The sequence below is a fragment of the Gallus gallus genome, chromosome Z (assembly GCF_016699485.2).
Source record: "Gallus gallus isolate bGalGal1 chromosome Z, bGalGal1.mat.broiler.GRCg7b, whole genome shotgun sequence".
Classification (NCBI taxonomy): domain Eukaryota; kingdom Metazoa; phylum Chordata; class Aves; order Galliformes; family Phasianidae; genus Gallus; species Gallus gallus.
The window spans coordinates 36,149,745-36,172,137 of NC_052572.1; the positions used below are offsets into that span (position 1 = coordinate 36,149,745).

Sequence of the window (22,393 nt, forward strand, 5' to 3'; positions counted from 1 at the left end):
CATGCCTATCTTCCAGCTCAGCAGACTGAGTACCCCGAGGATAACTGGTCTGACTGTTAAGAAGCAAAGAAGACACTGAGTACCTCATCCTTCCCACCACATCCAATAGAGGATGGAAATTCTCCTCGATACTCTTTTTGTTGTTCATTATTTGTAAAACAAACAAACAAACAAACAAACCCAAAACTTTTTTGTTAGGCTTTACAGTGGTGCTTACAGAACCCATAGGTTCTGTAACTGTTTGCAGCTCTATTCCTAGTATTCCCACTTGGCCTTTGAAGGGCAGAACACACACCTTAAACCACACAGTTAAACTGTTTGAAATAAAACGGTCTGCAGTGCTCAGACAACATATATTACACAAAGTTACTTGATGCAAGAACAGAAGAGACTCAAGCTTTTATTGCTTTGTCAGATGTAAAAATTTATTTACGCTATTTATCAAACGCTTAAATTCACACAAAAGATGACATCTCAACTTCAGGTCCAATTGTCCATCAGTACTCCTTATACTGGCGTAGCCTTGAGGTTTCCAAGTACAGGTTTTACAAAAGATGGCTTTAGAACAGCAGAATATCAAACAATGGCCAACTTCAGAAGCCTGAAGGTCACTATCCAAAAGGCATTTCTCTGCTATGCACGACCCACAGATCAGAACAATGGAAGTCATAAGAACATTGCAATCCCCAGACACTAATCCTACTGCACTCAGAGCAAGTAAATCACATTGTCCTGCATTAGTAATACCAAACATTATAGCTAGTCTTAAAAATTTACCACACACACAAAACACTTTTTGTTTTTTAAGCATTTTAACAACTGTGCATCAAAACAACTGCAAAATTCATAATCATCCATTTGGCTTGGTTTTGCAATAAAAATAAAATCAGTCATCTGAATGTTATCTCCATCTCTTGTATTGTGCTCCTTCCCCCTCCTTTCTTACCTAGGATCAGGCAGTTTAATGGTAGCACTGAGGTAGCATATTTTAACTGAATAGAATAATTAGGTCTGCTACTGTGCCTCCTCTCCTTTAAAGCACAAAAAGAAAAAAAAAATCCCCAGTTTTTCAACTTCTTTGGAGAAGACAAGTGAACAGTTCATTTTCAACAGCCACTCCATTTTAAATTCAAAGCACAAAGCATCTCCGGATGGTACATATATAATAACAGCTAGAATGAATGAGAACACGTACAGTAACAAGAAATGACGTCAGTTTTATTAGAACTATAGTTACATATATATAGTTCAGCTCTGTGGCACCTATTGCTCCCTATTATGAAATGCATCTTTACTGTCTCTGAAATCTAATTTCAAAGACTAGAATCATGAAAATGGGCAGCTGTATCTCAGTTCTTCTAAACAATTTCCCCACTACCTGTAGAAAAGGTCGAACAATTGCAACAAAACCCATCAGAAATCAAAGACAGCTAATAACAGAAGTTATCAACATGGTTATGTTAAAAAGAATCAAAAGTTAAGGCAAAATAGATAGCATGACAGAATGAACTGAGCACACCTTCCACTCAAAATTTAGAGCTGTGATAGCTTTAATCACAGGAGGAACAGAAGCTCCACTTCATAACAAACTGAGAACAAGAAGTTCCTTAGTTCTGCCTTTCTGCTTAAGAGCTTTGAAAGAAAAAGTCCAGCTGTACCCAGTCTTAACAGACAAATTAATTGATGAAGTAACTCTTACAGACTCCTGTTGGAGCGAGTAGTAAGCAGTGATCCTGAAGAATGGTAGTCATTTTCTGCTGTCACACTGCTACACATGGCCTTGTTAAAACTGTGTTGCACAGTACACAATCCCCACCCAGCCCCAGGCTAGGTCTCCGAATCCCCCCTCTCCACCTTTCGTACAGCAAATCAAAAATTTACTGCAGTTAAAACTCCTTATGCTTGCAGTTGTGCTCAAGAGGAATTGTTTTTTAACGCCTGGAAAAGTAATTTGAGAATGTAAATGAACTTACTGATAAATAAACTCTCAGGAAAACATGTATTCAGCAGAGGGAAAATGCAAGTAAACTAAGTTAGAATGACCAATTCAAGCTGTTTAGAGAGACTTAACTGTCAATCTTTCAAGTAATCCAAATAGCACTCCAACACTGGCTATCAAAAATTTAAGGCTTTTATGAACACTTTCTTAAATACAAAAGGAGTATTAAACAGAAAAAAAAAATTGTTTACAGTAAATACAAACATCTGAAAGATCTCTGAAACCTGTTTATACAAATACTAATAAATTCTTTCATATTTTGTACAACTAGAAGGTGCACAGACTGGCATTCAAGCGGTCAATGATGGCAAACGTCTGTCAGACAATAACATGATTTCCTTGGATAACAACACAGTTTAAAATGCCATAAATTAAAAATAAGTTAGTTCACATTTTCTTCCCCCAGTTTTTATGTACAGCTTAGTCTTTAATGAGATCTTGTAGCCTTCTTCAGAAGGTCGAGGTCTTTCCGTCGACTCTTGATCGCTCTGGTACAGCCATATTCTTCCAGTTGCAAAGGAATATACTTTTCTATCTGAATTAGCTCATGACCAGAAGGACTGGTAAACAGCTTAACCCAGGATGGCTTAAAGTTTCCTCTGAAGCCCAGAAAGGCCACACTTCCTGCAACAAAAATAGTGCAGTGTTACAGGAGCCCAATTATAACACATGGGTCAGAAAGAGGGGAACACTTACAAAATCCTCCTCCTGCCATTTACTCAGTATAGTGATGCAGTCTTAGTGACACATGTACTAAACTGGGATACATCAATTCAAAAATTTTCAGTTATTATTCAGGATTAAACTCTCTAAAATCTTCAGTTTGAAAACAGAACCATCACAACAGTTATAAAAACTGTTCCCTCACACAGAACTGATGCCACAGCCCCGGAGGGATGAGAACTGCCCAATGGGATCCGTGAAAAGTGATTATTCCTCAAAATACCAAACACATAATTGCAACAGGAAATACTGGACTGGCACAGGGGATTGTTTAGAAGTAGAGTGCATGTCCATCAGATTTACTGCATGAGACATAACATAAAGGCTTTGGAAAAGAAGCCCAGGCTTCCTCTATAATGAAGTTACAGAGAACTGCTAGCCACCTCCCTGCTTGCAACATGCTTCATACGTGTTTCCTCTGGGTGACATGAAGCGATGTCTGGACCCATGAGAAATCCACCATGCAGACAAATGCGCAGACTGAGAGGGAATCTAATTGACATCAAAGAAATGCACAAAATTTCACCAACCGTTGCTCTGAAGGTAAGGCGGTTTGGCTGTCCCCAAGCACTTTAAGGCGTCTGATAAGTTATTAGGAATTTCTACCTTGCCTCTTGTGCTCAGTAGAACTACAGACCTGCAACAGAAACAGTGCAGAGACAGCCGTAGTTACAACTGTGAAGTTTTCCTGGTATTCTGCTACATACTTTTACAGCTAGTTGTCTTTATAACCCACTTTCTGAAGAGTTTTTATGTTAAAGCTGTACATGGAAATAAGACAACATTCTCTGGAAATAGTATCTAGAAGAGCATACACTTGGAAAAACATTAAAAATACACCTCCTAACTTTAACTCAAACCCCTTTAAATAAGGATTTCCAGTGACTTTTGTATATTAAAAAAAAATAATTAAACTACTGAATCAAAATTAAAATACTGGAAATTGGATTTTCCTTACACTAACTTTCTATCTTTTTTTTTTTTTTTTTAACATCAATATTTTTCACCCTGGATCCGGACAAAAGTCACTCTTAACCCAAGCAGGACATCTTGTCACATAGTTTGTGTCACTGTCCGTAAGTATTCTTATTGAAGCAAAGGGTATTCCTCTTTTAAGCAAAGAGGTGCTACTACATAAGGTTCAGTTTCTTTTTGAAGTGAAAGGCAGGCAACACTGGAGAATTTTAGTGAGTGGCAAAGTTATGTTATATTTCTCCTTTTTCCTCAACTTCAATACACATTTTGCTCACTTTCAGTGTTGTTACATAAACATTATTAAATTCTTGTTAGAGGGCAGAAATACAGCCTGCAGAACATACTGGAAATAAATAGTCATTAAACGTACCTTTGTGGGATTCCAGACATTAAATAGCCACCTACACGCTTAATGTCTACTCCGGAAAATAAATGATTTCCTGACACTGTGCCAGTGCAGGCATCAACTACAACAACGAGTATACCATTATCCTTGAAGGAAAACATAGTGTTATTGACCTGTATGGGAGGAAAAAAAAAAAAATCATAAATTTACAATGAGTTCAACTGCTGTTTTACTGCACTCAGTGTTAACCTTCATCTGTACAATGGCGCACTGCTTAGAAATGCTCACTTCTCACTGTCATCTTTCTTTCTTTTGTTTTTTCCTCCCTTTGAGGAGAAACTTTGAGTGAGACTTCTGAACTTGCATGGGAGCCTTCAATCATCAGTTTCAGTGTGGAGACCAGTAAACAACTTGGGAGATTTACTACCTGTTTTGGGAAACTAACATTCAGATAATGAACCATCTGCACTTCTTGTCAATAGCATAGTTAACCATTCACTGTGGATGCACAATTTTTTCCCAGTGTCCCTTTATGCTCTGACTGCTCTAGGTACAGCAAGACTCCTGTAGAAGTTTGCACTCAAGTGCCATTTTTCTGTCTAAAAAACTAAGTTTCATTGTATCAACCAAGCTAACACACTGACCTTGCAGAGCATAAGTCACTTAAAGCTTTGTGGTGTGAGCCTATCTGAAAAAAAAAAAAAAGGAAAAAAAAAGGGAAAAAAAAGAAAAAAATAACTGCTATCAATAAATGTATAACTACATAGGCTTCATCAGGAATTCAAAGATTTTAAGTTCTTCCTTTCTGGTACAATTTTCTCTCCAGTTGCAAAGGATTTGCAATTAGAATACAAAAGGAGTAGTTGGGAGCTTCCTTTTCTGAGATTAAAAGATCAGGTTTCTGACCGATTGTTTTCTAAACCATGAATGAACAATTTTGATGCTGGTGAAGAAGAATGAGCTTAGCATTATGCAGGGCAGTACAACTGTTTCAATACCAAGACCTACAGAGAAAGAAAGATAGAAGAAAACTACAAAAAATACTCACTGAAATAAATGCTTGCTGACTTCCGCTTAACTCATTTTTACCAGATAAATTAATCTGCACAAGGAGGTAGTTTTTGTGAGGATCGCTGGTGAATACCATCTGGATATCAAACAGAACACTTTAAGTACATATATGCATATGTCATTGACACTTTATCATGTCATATTTTGCAACAGGTAGCTCATACTCCAAAGTAATATGACATATGAACAGTCTAGTACACCTTATTCCAGTATTTTTCTCATCTTGTATAGAGAAAACATAATGTAATTTCAAGTTTATACTAATATGAAAAATCCAAAAAAGAAGAAAAGGTTGGCCAATAGCATGCCTTGAACTACAAATCTCTGCAGGAAATTTTTCCTGCATGGTACACAGTTGACAGAGTAGCTCTACTTATGTCATGTCTTCTCTGTCACACGTAGAGCAGGAGGCAAAGCACAAATATGGAGCAGTGTTTTTCCTTCATGCTCCAAGAGCCTCCCTGCCTTCTTGAGCACAGGAAATAAATAACGAGTACTGCAAATTGGCAGGTGCTGTTTCTGTGCTGAAAAAAACTGAAACTATGCCTTTAACACGAGTAGTATACAACACCGACTACACAGATGATAAAAGTTTTTGTCTATTTTCTTTTACCTGAGTTGTGCCACACTTTGTGCACGGTACAGTAGTTTTTACTGGCATCTGCTTTATGACAGCTGGTCCTTGGTAGTACTTTGGGTAAGCTTTTGCCATGCAGTTACTGACCCCTTTTGCTGAATCTTTGGTCACAATCTTGATCCTTTCACATCCCTGAGATGAGCAATAACTGTGACCATCCCTATTGTATTTGGCTTGAAGAAATAAAAACAATAATCTATGCAAGCAAAAAGAAAAAAGGGAAGGGAGGAGAGACGGACAATATAAATTGATTACAAGGAAGATAAGCATTTATGTTAAACCTTACCAGGTAAATCTCAAAATCATGAAAAGTAGAAAACTACAGTATTTACTTCTGTACCATTGTTCAATCTTTTTCAAAATACTTACAGTTTACTAGAATTACAAAGTCTCTACTGACACATCTGAAATCTCTAATAATTAAGTGAGATGTTGCTATGAATGCATATGTTTTGAAAAGAATAGCCACTCCTCAAAATAGAGCCAGGAAGCTAGGAAACAATAAAACAAACTGTAGAGCATAAACACTTTCCATAAGATCTTTATAGATACCAACAACTGTTTGGATATTCAGCTGTATTTACCAGCACTGGACAATGTAGTTACACTGCTGCACGTTAAACAAATACCTGGAAATGCAATTTAGGGTGTTACCAATGCAAAGGGGCCAATAATTTTTCTACTATATATTTAACTGTTATCACTGGTAACTGCTGTTACCATTGTAGCTCTTAGACAAAGGAAACGTAAACTATCTTGAGAAAGCTACAGTCATCTTCCCGTTTTCCAGATAAGGAAATAAAGTCTCGTGTTAATCATTTATTTCCACATTAAATAACAAAATTCTAACACACACAAGTGATGTATGTAGGACAGTTTCAGTAAATGTTGACCATATCTTAAACCTCTCAGAAGGATCTCATTGGCCTCCGTTAGGAAAACTTTCGAAATGGAAACTAGGACTTTTAAATACTATCCACGGGGCTAAAAGTGGATTTTCAGGATTATATGGTTTCCAAAACAGCCTTGTCACAGAGAAGTTCTCATAAGTTTAACAAGAATGTACAAATTTTCTTTGAAGAAGGGAATTTACTTCCTGCAGAGAATTGTCTTGCAATGCTGTAGATACCACATTTTCCCTAGATGTGGGATAGAAAATATCTGTGTAACTGCAGTGTTTTTGGGAATGTATTCCCATAACAACCACTGTATTTTAGAGGTTCAAAGTCACATACAATATTCTTTCAAAGAGGCTTTGGAATCCTTTTGTAACAGCTTTCCTCTAGCACAAGTGTCTCAATCAGTTCCTTTCACTGCTATCACGTTGTCTATTATCACGTTAAAATCTTTCATCAGAGGCAAGTAATAAGGCGTTACCCAGTACTGTTGTCAAAATAAAACTTCTTGTCTGATCGATTCTTTTCAAGCTCCAGCATTGAAGATACAGGTGTGTAGCGTTCTACCTTGCTTGACAGAGCAGATGACTTCCTTTGAAAGGTTTCCAAAACTATAGTAAAATCAGTATTAGGTTGATAACAAAGTCCAACACGAATCCAGTCATTCCTGAAAAGAAAACAAGTGTATGATTCACCATAGGAACAGTTCAGATGACAATGAGCAGCACACAGGTCACTCCAAAAACGTAATTAAAAGGAACACAAAAAACTTCCTAACCCTGCAATCCTTCTTCCCCACTTTCCTTCACTAATTGTTACAGTAACTAGTACATCCTTCAAAAACATTTCATTTTATGCTTCAGACATTTAACTAGTTTATCTAACAGTAAGATCAAGCACAGTAAACTATTGCCAAACTTCACTTTTTGGTATATTTTCTTCTCCAAATGATTTTTGTTAAAGACACTGCGCTAAATATAAGCTTGACTTTAGGTGCATATTTATTAGTTCATCTCCTGCTTTTCATACTTTAATATTTGTAACTAAAAAATAAAAATAAAAGCAAAAATCCATTCTCATTGATAGTTACAAACTCTCAGCACACTAATTCTGCAAGACATTACTTCATTGTTACCTTACAGCTCAATGATATGAAAGAAAGAAAACGTACTTATTGAAGTTGATGAGGTAAAGATATGTGACATTTGGTGCTTTTCCATTCCAATGTATTGTGTAGCCCTTCTGAAGCATCACTACTGGCTGGTACTGCTGAAAGACAGCTCTCTGATTAATACCTTTAAGAACCATGGGATTGGATGGGTACTCATCTCGTACAATAGTCATGGAAAGATTCTGTCCATTCCACGTTTGGACATAGACCTACATGATATGAAGGAAGAGGAAAGACGAAATCGTTAATCAGTACAACATTAAATGAAACAGTGAAAAACAGGCTGCAGAACTGCTGCAATTTGAGGTTTGCAATTACAGAATCATAGAATAGTAGGTGTTGGAAGGGACCTCTGGAGATCATCTAGTCTAACCCCCTGCTGTTTCACTACAGTAGATTTGTTTCAAAAAAGATCCCGATTTGAAAAACTATTGTAGATTTTGCCTGTCTTTAAAAAATTAAATACATAAATAAATAAAATCGGAGCAAGGGGGAAAGCACAGCATCAAAACAGTACTTCACTAATCTCATACAGAATAGGAATCAGACCTATATGATATCTATATTCAGAAGATGTGCTCCAATAAGAAAAAGGTAACAACAACAACTAGTAAACCTTAAAGCCCACTCTGTGAACAAAACACAAAACTCCAGCAGAAGAAAGTGGCTCTGATACAAAACAGATAGGACTTCAACATGGAATTCCTGGTATATATACTCCCAACATATGCATTTGCTTTTTATCTTGCAACAAGTATTGCAATCCACTTTGCATCCTGAATGGAATGTCGTACACAAAAATGGCCGAAAATTGTAATTTACAAATAAAAGTATTTTAAAAACTGCTTTCTTCCACACACTTTGTTCACACTGTAGATGTGTCTCAAATAGAAGTCAGAGTACTAGCCTGTGCATAGGTCCCACTGCATATCACTCCATTCCATTCTGTGTTATTAATGCATTTGGGGTGTTGAATCAAGTAGTTATCCATTCTGCCCACATATGTATCTTTGTAACCAGTCACTGAACCATCTAGATCATGGAATATTGAGTTCTTGTCACCATCCAGATCTACTTCTTCAAACCAGGGACCAGGTTTTCCAAAGAAGGCTTTCAGAGAAACCTGTCAACAACAATCAAAATACATACATATTTCTTTTTCTCCAGGTGACATACAGACTAATACTCTCAATCCTGCAAAAAAGGAGGAATTTGAGAAGAGTTGATTAAAACATTTGTGGCAAGAGCAATGCAATCTTGCATAGCAAACATTTTGTTTTTCACTAGTAGGCTCGGACCAGCTCTTGCTTTTGTGTTAATATGTCATAACTGCAACTGAAAATTCATTATCAAAGATATACCAGACCTTACAAAATCTGTTTTCAGTTTTGTCATTAGTCAAAAAAGAGATAATTAATGCAACTTATGCTATGCATTATTTTTCTTGTCTGGAAGACAAAGAATATCTCTAACGATCAGAGTAGGGTTGCACGCAAAAAAATAACATCTTTTCCATAGGGGCTCTTGGAAGATTATTTAAAATAAAGCAAGAAGAAAACTAATCTACCCACAACAGTAAAATAAAACTTGTAATGAACTTACATTTGGACCAAACTTCACAAGAGAAATGTTGTTTCTTGGTGTCATCTGCCAAGGATTTTTCATCAAGAAACCAATTGCACTGGTAAATCTGTCTGGAGTTGGCACAAAGTTCCTGAACGTGCACTTAGTAAGGTGAATAGGCCCATCATAAATTTGAAAACCTCTAATTGGAAATGTCCTGTTAATAAAAGCAAATATTTACAGCACCCTGTAACAAAAATCATGACAAGCCTAAGCCTGAATATACATTTCTGAGGAACAAGTTCCTTCACTCATGATGTACTTACCGATTTCTAGGTAGAGTGCGCACCTTATTGTCTATTCCTCCAGATCCTGTATATTTATTTTGACCACCATGAAACCCGTAATTCTTGCTCTCCCCTATGAACAGAGATTCGGATACCACTTGGCTGGCCCCTTCATCATTTGGGAAGCTCCCATCACTATAAAAGCAATGTCAGAGATTAAAGCTTTTCGCCAAGACTCTCCAGTAGATTAAAACACCAAGGCATGGTCCTACTCCTACTCTGTAATAGTCTTCATAAAACAAAGCAGTTCGTATTCTTATTTGTAATATAAAGAACAATAAATTTAATCATTAACATTCTAACTGTTTGAAAAGGTGAAAATCCTTGCGTGGAACTGTACATTACATTTTCTATTTCCCTATAATGAGCAGCACTCTTATTTACAGACCACTTCCGCAATTCTAGAGCCAATTTGTCACAACCTAAGCAGTAGTAGTTTTGGCTTTCTACCCAAGGTATTAGATTTCCTTTCATTGAAATGAGGCTCTGCCCACTCTGAACATTCATTCATTCCCCTTTACTTGCATTAAACAGTTCAGGAGGTAAATCAAAGCTGCCCAAGGCATCATGCCATACCAAATATACCTGTGTAAACATAACCCTTCTGGTGAAAAGGTAGCAAGTTGTTGTGTAAAGAAAGCACAGGTTGAATAAAGAGCAAACTTTGGCAGACGTGTCAATTTGCAGCCTTAATACGTTTTACACCACTGGAAATGGAAATAGGCCTAATAATGAAAATATAGCCTTATGAAAGTATACCTATTAATTTTTACTGACAGACTTATCTATGATGTTTTTCTAAACTGTTAAGAAAGCACAGCATTAATTAAGTACTCACCTGGCAAACGTCAAACCAATTCCATTGTCTGCAAACCTAAAAGAAAGTTCATAAAAATCAAGCTTCAACCACATCCTGTGGACTATCCTGTAATAAAATATTCTAGGAATACATCATGATATGCACTGAAGAAAACCTTTGCATTAATAGAATCAAGAAACTTATAAGTAATTCCTATAAAAATCCTGTTTTTAAAAGAAGAAAACAACAGAAAGAAAATACAGTTTTTCATATTTTAAGCAGGAACCTGGAAGCTTCAAAGAAAATGTAGACATCTCAATATAAACTAGTAGTCCCAATCAACTTTTTCAGTTTTGGTTTTTTTGTTTGTTTTTTTTTTTTTTTTTTTTACTTTGTAGTTTCTTTTCCTCGTTTAAGATAGTTTCTCATCTAACCGTATATAGACTTAAAGCAACGGGCTGGTGTAAAAGTACTAGAAGACACAGAGTTCCCGGGTTTAAGCATCAGCCTTCTTCTATAACCCTGCTGCAGTATGTTTTCATAAAAACAGCTTCAAGGGAGGCTTCTTAACAACATGCAGTTGTTTGCTTCTGGATACCTACCCAGAGTTCTGAATGAGGATATCTCCTCCCCTGACCCAAGCACCATGATCATTGTTTTTGAAAGAGATTAATCCATCAATCAGGGCAGCAACTCGGGGTTTCTCAGGGTCTGCATCTTGATGAGGACGAAACCTGTAGCAGACAAAAAAAAAAAAAGTATGTTCGATATAAAAATACTGTTTGTTTTATTAGGGGTCAAATATGTTGGGCTGAGAGAGTCTGGAAGACAAATACGCACCTTCACCTGATAGGTAAAAATCAATTCTGCTTTATGTCAGGACTGAGAGAAGCCTAAACCATACACATCTATAGATATCTACTTCCAGAAAAGTATCTTCCGTGTGCCACTTAGAGGGAACCTAAAATTTGACTTTCCCAGTAACTCTCAAAGAACTTTTCTCAATCTTGCCAAGTTAATTGATCTGCAACTCCTTTCTTCTTCTGCTTTTTCTCGCTGCCCTCTCCAAAGTATTCTCTCCCCACTTCTATTTCAGCATTCACGTCACAGTTTAATGCAGAGAATTAAAGTTTCTTTGAGAGATACACAGGTGTGTCACTGCACTAGACACAAAAGGCTGGAGATTTGTATAAATGTTTATTATTCAGAGGGCAAGGCATGTCATAATTTGTCTGGCTGCTGTCAAAGACGAACCCCATCTCATCCATTCAAATTTTTACATCCCATCTTCATACTCTGCCAACATGCTATAGGTTCTCACATGGCATTCTACCTCTCTTAAGTTCTTGACTACCTGATGGCGATGCACAAGACCTATGTAGGATTTCTGTCAAAATGCCACAACTTCTATTAAAAAGTCACAGCCATAACTAACAACTTATTAGTTCTCAATGCAGGAAGTATCAAGTATTACCAAATCCTAAACTTTCCTTTTTGTATCTGCAGCTATCACTTACCTATCCTCATCCTAAAGAAAGCTGAATCAGAAATAATCTTATAGCTGTATCTTCAATCTTAGTTCTTGGTTGTCACAATAAAACATTGATTTTTCTTGTCACTTTACACAGGATAACCTGAAATTTTCCCAGATTCTCCACTATTTTCTCTCACTTCATAAGCTGAAGATAATGTGGTTGGCTGTACTATCCCAGCAAATAATCTTCAGTAAAAACTTACAACTGAAGCATGACCGCCAAGCCCAGAAAGCATAGTAAGAAGCATTCATAAGTAGGAAAGGCAAGTGAATCTGTTACTTACTGCTGGTATGCCTTTTCCTAACAATTATTAAAACTGAGCCATAGATCAGAAGCAGATTTTAAATTAGGGCCCAACTTTTAGTAGCAATTCCAGAAAATACTGTAAGCTTAACAGCAGAGCATGATTAAAATTATGTTTTCTAACAGTCTGAAAACTACCTAGGCCAAGGGCTCGGAAAGAAAAAGCCAGTTCCTTCAGGCAAACCATGCTTTGTTGCTCCCAAACAGATGCACAGATTAGGAAAAAGAAAGGGAACTTATTACTCATTTATTATTTATAGTGGTTTAAATTTTGTTCCTCATGTGAAGGTACAAAATTTCAAAACATCACTATTTTTCACTCAGATGGAAGATAATATTCTTTACCTTGCATTGTTGTCCAAACAAAGATATTCTCTGGGATCATCAGCACTAGCATTAGTTGTTTTAACACCCTTATCAATGAATAAACCAGCCTTTAAAGGAAAAAAAAAAAGGGGGGGGGGGGGGGGGGAAGGAGGGAGTGAGAAGAAATTTCATACAGTCCAACACTGAAAAGACAGCAAATACTAGATTGTTAAGATTACATTTCATGTAATACACTCTATTAAAGACTCTCAGATCTTTCAGCTTGGCCTAAGAGAGAAACAGGATCTCTCCATGGAAATTTGGAACAAGAACTGAAAATCCCAGGAAAATAACTGCCTGGAGTTAAAAATAATGATAAAAAAAAAAGTAATGGAAAACCATTGAAGTTCACTTTAGAATCTTTTCACATCTAACTATTTGAGGTTTTACACTTATTTCCAGATGCTCTTCTCAAAAATTTGGAAGCCAACCTTGTGGTGAATGCAAAATATTCTCACAAATGCTACTAATGGAGAAAAAAATAGATAGTGCTGTGAAACAATGCTTTGTATTTTAATTTAACACACAACTGTTCTCACTACTAAAGCTGACTTTTGCCCAGACAGTCATCAACTGGAATCTCAATAATCCAGCATGAATACTGTGATCCAAATTATCTTCAGAATTGAATGCTGCTACATGAGTGGATCCTCAGGCCTACTCCTGGAGGCAGCTCTTTAAACATGGATTTTCTACATACAAACAGCTATCCTTGCTTAAAGATAGTGAACTACGTAACTTGCACTTGCGTATTCTCTGTGTTTTAATTCCAGTCTGAACAAGTGCTCCACAGCCTCGGACTTATAACTACTACAATGCAGTGCATCATTTCTTGGTATCCCAGATACCCAGTTGTCAAGTAAAATCAGCTTCAGATGTGACACGAAGCAACGGGCATGCTGATTACACTACTATTATTACTGTATTATATATTATTATTATAGTATTATATTATTATGTATTACACTACATTGTTACTGTTCTGTAATACCTAGACAGAGTCACGCGGTTCAAACAAACCATCATTTAAGCACTTTAAAATTTAAGCAGACAAATCCTAGTACAAAATAGGTACAAATGCAGACCGTCAATATTTTTTCTGAGGTTGTACATTACCTTAAAATTAGAATGAACCCTGTTGTTATAGAAGATTCCTAGGGGTGTGAGCTCTGACTTTGTTTCAATGCCTAAACTATGAGAATCTCCTGTAGCAATCTTGTGGAACAAATACCATATTCCAGCATCCTGCAAATGAGTAGAGATAACGTAACTTAGAAGAGAGTCTGATACTACTATCACTTCTGACATATTCACATCTAATCACAAAATAAGTATATGGTTAAGGTGTTGGATATTTTAAATGAGGAAGAAAATAACAGCACAGCCCACACCAACCGTATGCAGTGGAGTATATTTATCAAAATAGTCTCCAAGGTATTCCGCAGTGAAGAAGACCACAAATACGGCTGCACTGTAGTGATTAAGATGCATTAAAAATTGTTTCCTTCTCAGTTAAATCACTTAACGCCATCCATTTCAGGTCCTTTAATATTTAAAAAAAAAAAAGTCTCTTTTTCCTCTGTGATCTCTGTATTTCATTTCTACACAAATAATCAATTTTATTTTGTTTGTTAGTAAGTCAGGCCATTTACAGAAAAACACTCAGAAGTCTTCCTCTCCTCCTTACTGCCACACTCTAAGATTTGTTCATCTTTATTCACATCAGAATGCAATGACAGCCAAAAAAAACACAAGCACTTTCAGGAAAGTGAATAGGGACATCAAGAAGCCCAGCCAGTTCAGAGCTCTGTGCCAATAACATGCAGTAATAATTTCAGCATCTGTTCATTTCCTCCACTTCAACATCCTCGCTCTTAAAGAAGCTGGAGTTATCTGCCAAAGCAGACCCATAGAAGTTCCTTTTCTAACCACATCTGGGTTCAAAAGGGGTGGTTCAGCAACAGCACTCATACAGCAGATACCTACAGATACAAAAAACTTTGCATTCTTGCTCTGTGCCCTTTGAAAATTAAAAACAAAAAAACCAACAAAAAAACCCTGCATAAGGAGTATCAAGGTGTTACAAAAGTAGCAAAGAGAAAAAAAAGATACCACATACTGTATGTCCCACATAATGAAAAATAGTCTTCACCTTCCTGTTCAAGAAATATGGATAGAGTCAATTCATTCTAGCTTAAAAATCACTCCAAGAGTATACTCATTTTCCAAACAGCCTGGAAATTCTGCTTCTGAGTAACATATTCCCATCCGTAATGATGACATACTTCAACATTTCTGTGATTAACAATTCCAAAGAAAGTGTATATGTTCCACTAATAAAATACCAAAATCTTACTTCACGTATAATTAAATACAGTTCTGTGCTTGGCAAAATGAAGCAGTTTTTTATCCAAAACACATCTTAATGCTTCAGAAAGAGTTTAATAAACTTAAAAGCTCTTTAAGCACTTGTAAGCACTCGGGGAAAAAAAAGAGCTTTTTTTCCTCTCTCATATATAGCTGAAACAAAAGAACTAAGTACTGCTGATACACCCTTACAATAGGCTCCATTGTAATAAAGAAGTTGGAGAGAGTAATGGAATTATTTGCTTGTGAATTGTTATACTTTATACCCACAAAAGCTCAACAGTGCAGTGTTGATATCAAGACAGTTGAAAGCATTTTGTTTCTGAAATTGAAGCGACAGACCCTTCATGCCAATGCAATGGCATATATATCAGAATGGCAGAACTTCATAACCTACACAGACACACTCTGACAACGCACACTACTATAGAGAAGAAGGGAAACTCTACAGAGACAGAAGATCATGAAATAAGCACCTGATCAAGCAACCCATTTCCTGTAACCTAGCCAGCAACATTAAACCAGGTAAAGCAATGCTATATAGACAGACAACAGTGGAAGGATACACTGCTGTGAAGAGAACTGTTTTTATTCAGTCAGTGTAGTCAGGCCCTTCTCAGTCATTACATAGTCAACAAGAAGAAAGTTCCCCTCCCCCCCCCCCAAAAAGAAAAAATTAAAGGCTCACAAGAAGCAGCATAAGAAGTTTTGTGATTTTCTGCATTACAGACATTTCAACACATTTAAATATTTTCAGTCTTGTCCTATTGTTAACAATGTGCTATGCACTTCCTGCCTAAGAATATGCTAACACACCCACATTCTACTTCCAGCATCAAAAAGTCTTTTTTTCCTATAGCCACTGACCCGTTTAGAACAATCCACCATGTCTCAGCCTCTCATCTGCTTTAAAAGCAGAACAGACCCCTGCCAATCCTCCACAGTCTGCACAGAACTGTTCAACACTACTCTGCAAGCAGTTGAACTGAAGAAGGGTTGCAAAAATAAAACGTTCACAGTTGGTAAAAAAATTATCAGCGATCACTCCTGAGAAGCTAGTGACAAAAGATAGACACAGCAAAAGGTTTTCTGCACTTTCTTATTCAGTGAACTATTTTTCATTTCAATAACTACAGCTATAAAAACAAAGTCCTTCAGAGCAGTGAAACAGTAAACACATGACAGGGCCTACAGAAGGTACAGAAACATTATTAACAGGAAATACACTAAATCTTGGAAATAGAAGTATTTGTTTTTACGCGTATATATTGAGACCACTGACAGATCTACTAATCAAAAAAAGGAAGAGGTCTAATCCACATCGACAAAGCCTGCAGTTGTAATGCCAGTACGCTGCCAACCTTAAATATTCACAAGTAAAAAAAGAAAAATGTATGTATTTTTGCATTATGTTATGTTTTTGTGAACGACTCACACAAGTAGTTTGTGTTGAATTACATCCACGTGCCTTACCTGTGAACCTGCTGCTGCATTACTTATAAGATGATTGTTGGGATGAGAAATCCAGAACGTTGAAACTGCCCTGAAATATTATTCAGAAAAGAAATTACTATGGAAAACCTCTAGCCCCTGCGGAAATAACTCACTCTCATAGCAATCGCCAGAAAAGCTTAACTAATGTCTAACGTAACTACTTCCCACACAATCACACATTTAAGGCTTTTGTTGTTGTTGTTTGTTTGTTTTTAAACTTCAATGCAAAATATTTCAGGATACCTCAGACACTCACTACAACTACAAACTGTTTTAATAAGCTTCTACAATAGACTAGTGTTATGCAGACAAGCTATGGGTAACAATTTAAGGGTACTGGTACCTTTACACAGAAATAAGGACACAGCCTTAAAAAAAAAAAATCAACTTATCAAGTATCACAAGACACAACAAATCTTGTTATAAATCAACCTGTTTTCTCCTTAATAAAAGACCAAATGATTTTACTTCTTTAAAAAGCATTGCCATGTGAACTTCATTTAAGGTGTCCACATTCAGTAGAGACCATATACAAAAAAAAACATTCCATCTGTATATTGTCAAGCGATCATCAGCAGTTTAATTACTGCAGCTGGTTTGGTTTTAATTTTTTAACAGTGAAATACTCACATGCAGTCTGTGGCTGGCACAGGAACATAACTTCCATATACTTTATCCCTTATGCCAGTACACATGGTGCTGTTTCTATCTGTAGGAAGAATAGTGCCTGGTTTCGTGACTAGTCCAAGGTTGTGGAAGAGAGTATTCCTCTGCTCAATGCCATCCTCTATGAAGAAACAGTGACCAAGTGTGTCATAGCCAATGGTGTCCTTTATCTGCAGAAACACAAGTCCATTATGTCAGTAGCAATAGCATTTACTGAGATTTATTTGACAAGTGCCATTTAGTTTTGCTATCTTGGCACAGCTGCAGAGTGAAGTTGCAGTATCAGTGACTCAGATGATTCAAACACAGAGTTCTATTTCTCTCTTACAGACACACTATGCCTGGAGAGCTTAGCTGCCTGCAATAATCTAAAAAGCAGAATGACAAGATCTGTTAAAAATAAGTCATTGTTTGCACTTGTTTATCTATTCATATCAATTAAAAAAAAAAAATCACTCCTGAGTATTTAAACTTTAAGTGATTGGACTGTTTTTGCTCTACATCTTCTTTTTAACATCTAGTTCAACACAGCCTGTTTTATTCTCCTGGCACCTACCAGCAAGCCATTAGTAGCATGAATAGTCACACATCTGGAGAAACAGTGATGAATGGAAAGACCATCAAGGTAAGTCTTAGAACTATAACCTCCTTTTTCATCCACATCCCCACAAAGGTGAAAGTGAACAGGGTAACTTCCTATCTGCTGCTGGCCCATTTGCTTTAGTTCCACATAGGAGAGATGAACAGATGTAAAATTCTTCAAAATCTAGAAAGATAATGAGAAGTCCAGAATGATTAACCAACTACTTGCTTTTTAACCAATGGAAATTTAAGATAATACATCACCTATACCAGAGGCACACAGTTATTGCAAGCTAACACTAATGAAGGCCAGGACAGCCATTACTGTCCTATTCTACATCCTACCTTACACAAATGTAGTGGTGAAACTACAAGCGAGCACCTACACCTGCTTCCCACAGCCTGTTTTGCCCCTGTGCAAGTCTAGCCTGGAGCAGACTAAACCCCCAAGGCCCTCAACATCTGCCAGTGGACCAGCCTCCCACCACTAGAGCATGTAAGGTTAATGTAAGCTGAAAACGCTTCTAGTGCAGAAGCCTAGGTTTAGCAGCAGACATTCAGCTCCTCTGAGCAGACTCCTGGGAACGGTTTAACTTCGGTGACTCAAAAATGTTTGTTTTCTGCTCTGCCTGCAGGGCATCTGAGGGGCCTTGCTGCACCAGCACACTTGGGGCAATCAAGATCACACTAAATGAGACTCACAGCTTGCCATTTATCTTCTTTCCTTACATTATCTCAAACATAAAAGAATAGTTTAAGCTCATCTATTTCCCTTGCACACAAAAGCTGCCACACAGTAGGGAAAGGGCGCATTTTCTTTCCCACTATTATGTACACCACTATAAAACTAAAATCTGCATCCAAATCTATTGAAAAGGGAGATTTAAACTGTGACCAACACATAATGAGCACAAATACATTTGCATTTAAAACTTCTCCAGCAGTGAGGAGCTGACATACTGCTGCTCCATCCTTTCATTTAAGTGAATACAAGTTTCAGTATTAGTTTCTACAGTACCACTTTCGCTCAGCTTTCTTTATGTTTATGGTAATATAAGAAATCAGCAGCAGTTTGCTTTAATAACCTTAGCACATCCAATTAAAATAAACCAAATAAAAAAATCCACCATGGTCCAACTCAGTCTCTTTCCTCACCATGCTTCTCTACTGCCTGACTGTGGAGATGATGCGGATCTCCAGGATTGAGTCAGTGCTCATCACATGGGGAGAGAGAAAGGCAGGGGAAGGAGAAAAGACAGATAATGGAGATCAAGTTTGAAAATGTTTTAAGTTGAACATGCAGGTATGCGACTTGTAAGGTTTAATCACCGTCACACAACGTTGCACGTTCTGCACTTCTGCAATGTTAAACACAATATATATAATTTATATAATGTGCCACAGTGCTGTAGAGTTAAATTCATTTTGAGAATGCTGAGAATGAAGTCCTTTCTATGAAAAGCAGCTGTATGAATTCATGTTCTTTAAGTTTTCAAATGCCTTCAAGATTAGCATTGACTTTTTTGTTCTCAACACACTTTTTAGATGACAGAAAGCTACTTAATGTTTTTCAAACCTTGATATGTCCACCAAATGTGTCATAGTTGAAAAACTGACACTCCTTTTCACGATAGCAGGTATTTTCTGTCTCTCCCTTGATTAAGATGTTCCTTGTGAGAACTCCAACTTCTGCCCTCATGTCCACTCCATCAATAACTTCTCCCACATGGGGATACTGAGGTTTTTCTGTCCAAAAACAGTTTTGAGAGGGAAAAAGAAATGAGGAGAAAAAAAACTGTCATTGAATAAACACTAAACAACAAGGGCTGCTCTGAAAGTAGTGCCTCCTATTTTATTACGTTGGCTCATGATATCATGAAGCAAATACTGGTGGTAGGTAGTAGAGGTTGAACCTTTCCACCAATATTCCATTACATGTCATTGCCATCTGACAGATGGCAGCAGAGGGACAGTCAGACATACTGGCATCTGACATGGAAGTGCAAACAAAGCAAAGATGTGTCACTGAATACCTCCGTGGAGAAAAGATGGCACCCTCTGACATTCTCTGATGTTTACTGAATGTTTATGGAGACCAAACAGTGGATATGAACTTAATGAGGTGGTGGGTGGTGTGGTTCAGCAACAGGAATATGAAAGACAAGTCATGTTCCAGACAGCCATGCACAGCTGTCGCACCACTAAACAAACAGTGCCTCCAACAGATCATTCACACAAACTGACAGATCATGACCAGGAAACAGCATGCAAAGCTGAATATCAGCTTCAGTGCACTGGAAATGAGGGTGACAACACTGAAATATCACAAAGCTAGTGCCAGAATGAACCAACAAACTCTCACACAGGAACAGAAAGAACATAATATATGAGTTTATTGGGACCTGCTTTAACAAATATGAGGCTGAAGGTGACAGTTTCCTGGATTGAATTATCATCAGTGACGAGACATGGTGTCACCAGTATGAGCCAGTCAAAAAGTCAGTCCACGGAGTGGTAACATGAATTCACCAATGAAGTAGAAATTCAAGATGCAGCCCTCATCAGGCAAAGTGAAGCGCACTGCCTCTAGGGATAGGAAAAGGGTCATCCTTGAGGATTTTTTTGGAACCCAGTTAAACCATAAACTGACCCCTACACTGCAATGCCGTCTAAGCTGGTCCCATACCTGTCTGAAGACCATGGAGCACTTCATTGATTTTGCCTGGATTGTCTGACCAACCCCATCACATAGTCTGGATTTGGTGTCTTTTGACTTCTGTCTGTTTGGGCCAATGAAAGATGTATTGTGCAGGCAACATTTTGTGAGCAATTATGCTGTTGCAGCAGCTGTGGGTCACCTCTGCTGGTGCAGATTTTTATAAGTGCAGCAAACAGGCTCTTCTTCACTGGTGGAGAAAATGAATTTCTCTCCACTAATGGTGGTGGCTAGATTGAAAAATAGTGTTTTGTAGCTGAGAATTTGCTCTGTCAAATAATGTTATTGTACTCTTTGTAGCTGCTGAATTTTCCATGGAAATAAAATAGGAGGCATTACTTTCAGAGTAACCTATCTGACTTGAAAGTGAACTAATTGTAACACCAAAAAAAGTCATACATTCTCATAGCTTAAACACTGTGTTGTATTACCTTTTCTTATGCAAATATGCACAAAAAAGCATGTAATTTGGCAGATGATAAACATTAACCTAGCAAACAACAAGCAAATTTGCCCTTCCTGACTGAGCTCAAAGTGATACTTAAGCATCTTTTGGGCACAGAATCAATGATGCTCTTGCATGTTTCATTAACAAACAAGGTGCCATCTACATAGTTCCAGTATAGCAAAACTACTAATCCTAAAACAAAACCAGCATTTTATTTGTAGGTGTATCTTAATTTCAGTCCAGTACTTTGTGAATGGATTAAATGGATGAAAACTAAAAAATAATAATAATAAAAACATAAGAACAATGCATTAGAAAAGCTTTAACTAAAACAAACAAGCAAACAACAACAACAAAAGAACAGATTTGCTTTAGAAGTAAAAGCATTGGGTGCCCAATGTGCTCTAAACAAAAATTAGAGACCTATGAACAAGGCCAAACATCTTTAGAAAAGTCTGCATAGCCACTCTGAGGACACTAACTAAAATTAGGCAAAAATAACCACAGATGCTCTATTTTTAAAATATGCTTCCAAAGAAAGCATCAATCTGTTATTTTCCTATACAAACTAAGCAAATTATCTGGAAATTAAAGAAGATAATTATTTCCTCACAAATTTTTCACTACCCCTTCTCAAAACTTCTAGAAGGATATAAGCTAAACTGGCAGATACCATGTGAAGAAGACCAATACTGTTGTACTTGCCCTGCTGTTTAGAAAAAAAAATAGACAGATGTCTGTAAATGGGACTGTACTTATGTATTTGAAGGTCTGCCTGTTGTTTTTCCCCTATATCTAAATACAGTGTATTTGATATTGAGTGAAACCAGTTATTCTACTGAACAATGCTTTGTTTTCTATTACAAAACAAAACAAAACCCCAACACATAGAAGATTTCAAAAGATGGTGTGTTCTTTAGTAAGAAAAAATAATAATTTCACCAAAAATTCATGTTGCTCAAAAAAACAAAAAGAAAGATCAGTATCCCTTACTGTGGGATACTGGTCAGAAAAGACCAGCAAGATGGGACAGTTCTCCTTTAGAATCTTTTAAAGTTCTCTCAACAATTAACACAGCATTCATTTTCAAAAAGAAAAAATGCAATCATTTTGTAGCCAAACAGCAAATTTTGTGATTTTTTTTGATCCTCTTTTTTTTTTTTTTTTAAAGTAGATTCTTTAAAAGCAGTTACTTATTCACAGTGCATGATTTCCGAGTCAAAAGAGTTTGGACATACTCTTACACAGTGGTGACAGAAAACCTTCTTAAACTTCATAGTACCTTGCATCTTGAACTATCTCATACTTTGAAGTACTGATTAATGCATATTGAGTGAGAAACATCAGAACAAAAGCAAGTAAGTGTCATGCACAATGGCACTGAGTCAG

At 37.0% G+C, this 22,393-nt stretch overlaps 1 protein-coding gene across 4 annotated transcripts in view; it reads right to left on the reverse strand.

Moving 5' to 3' along the window:
- Nucleotides 1–398: 398 nt before the first annotated feature.
- Nucleotides 399–22,393, reverse strand: part of TMEM2 (transmembrane protein 2) — a 44,559-nt gene continuing 22,564 nt past the window's right edge. For all 4 annotated transcript variants that reach the window (XM_015280343.3, XM_004949164.5, XM_046905669.1 and 1 more), the window contains 18 exons: nt 19,417–19,586; nt 17,815–18,024; nt 17,223–17,428; nt 16,572–16,641; nt 13,848–13,976; nt 12,711–12,799; nt 11,130–11,261; nt 10,567–10,602; nt 9,708–9,863; nt 9,421–9,598; nt 8,726–8,941; nt 7,819–8,027; nt 7,129–7,314; nt 5,728–5,947; nt 5,092–5,190; nt 4,068–4,216; nt 3,253–3,359; nt 399–2,623 (listed from right to left, as the gene is read on the reverse strand). In XM_015280343.3, the coding sequence (XP_015135829.1) occupies nt 2,427–2,623; nt 3,253–3,359; nt 4,068–4,216; nt 5,092–5,190; nt 5,728–5,947; nt 7,129–7,314; nt 7,819–8,027; nt 8,726–8,941; nt 9,421–9,598; nt 9,708–9,863; nt 10,567–10,602; nt 11,130–11,261; nt 12,711–12,799; nt 13,848–13,976; nt 16,572–16,641; nt 17,223–17,428; nt 17,815–18,024; nt 19,417–19,586 (2,759 nt within the window). In that variant the 3' untranslated portion in view covers nt 399–2,426. The remainder of the gene's footprint in view (nt 2,624–3,252; nt 3,360–4,067; nt 4,217–5,091; nt 5,191–5,727; nt 5,948–7,128; nt 7,315–7,818; nt 8,028–8,725; nt 8,942–9,420; nt 9,599–9,707; nt 9,864–10,566; nt 10,603–11,129; nt 11,262–12,710; nt 12,800–13,847; nt 13,977–16,571; nt 16,642–17,222; nt 17,429–17,814; nt 18,025–19,416; nt 19,587–22,393) is intronic.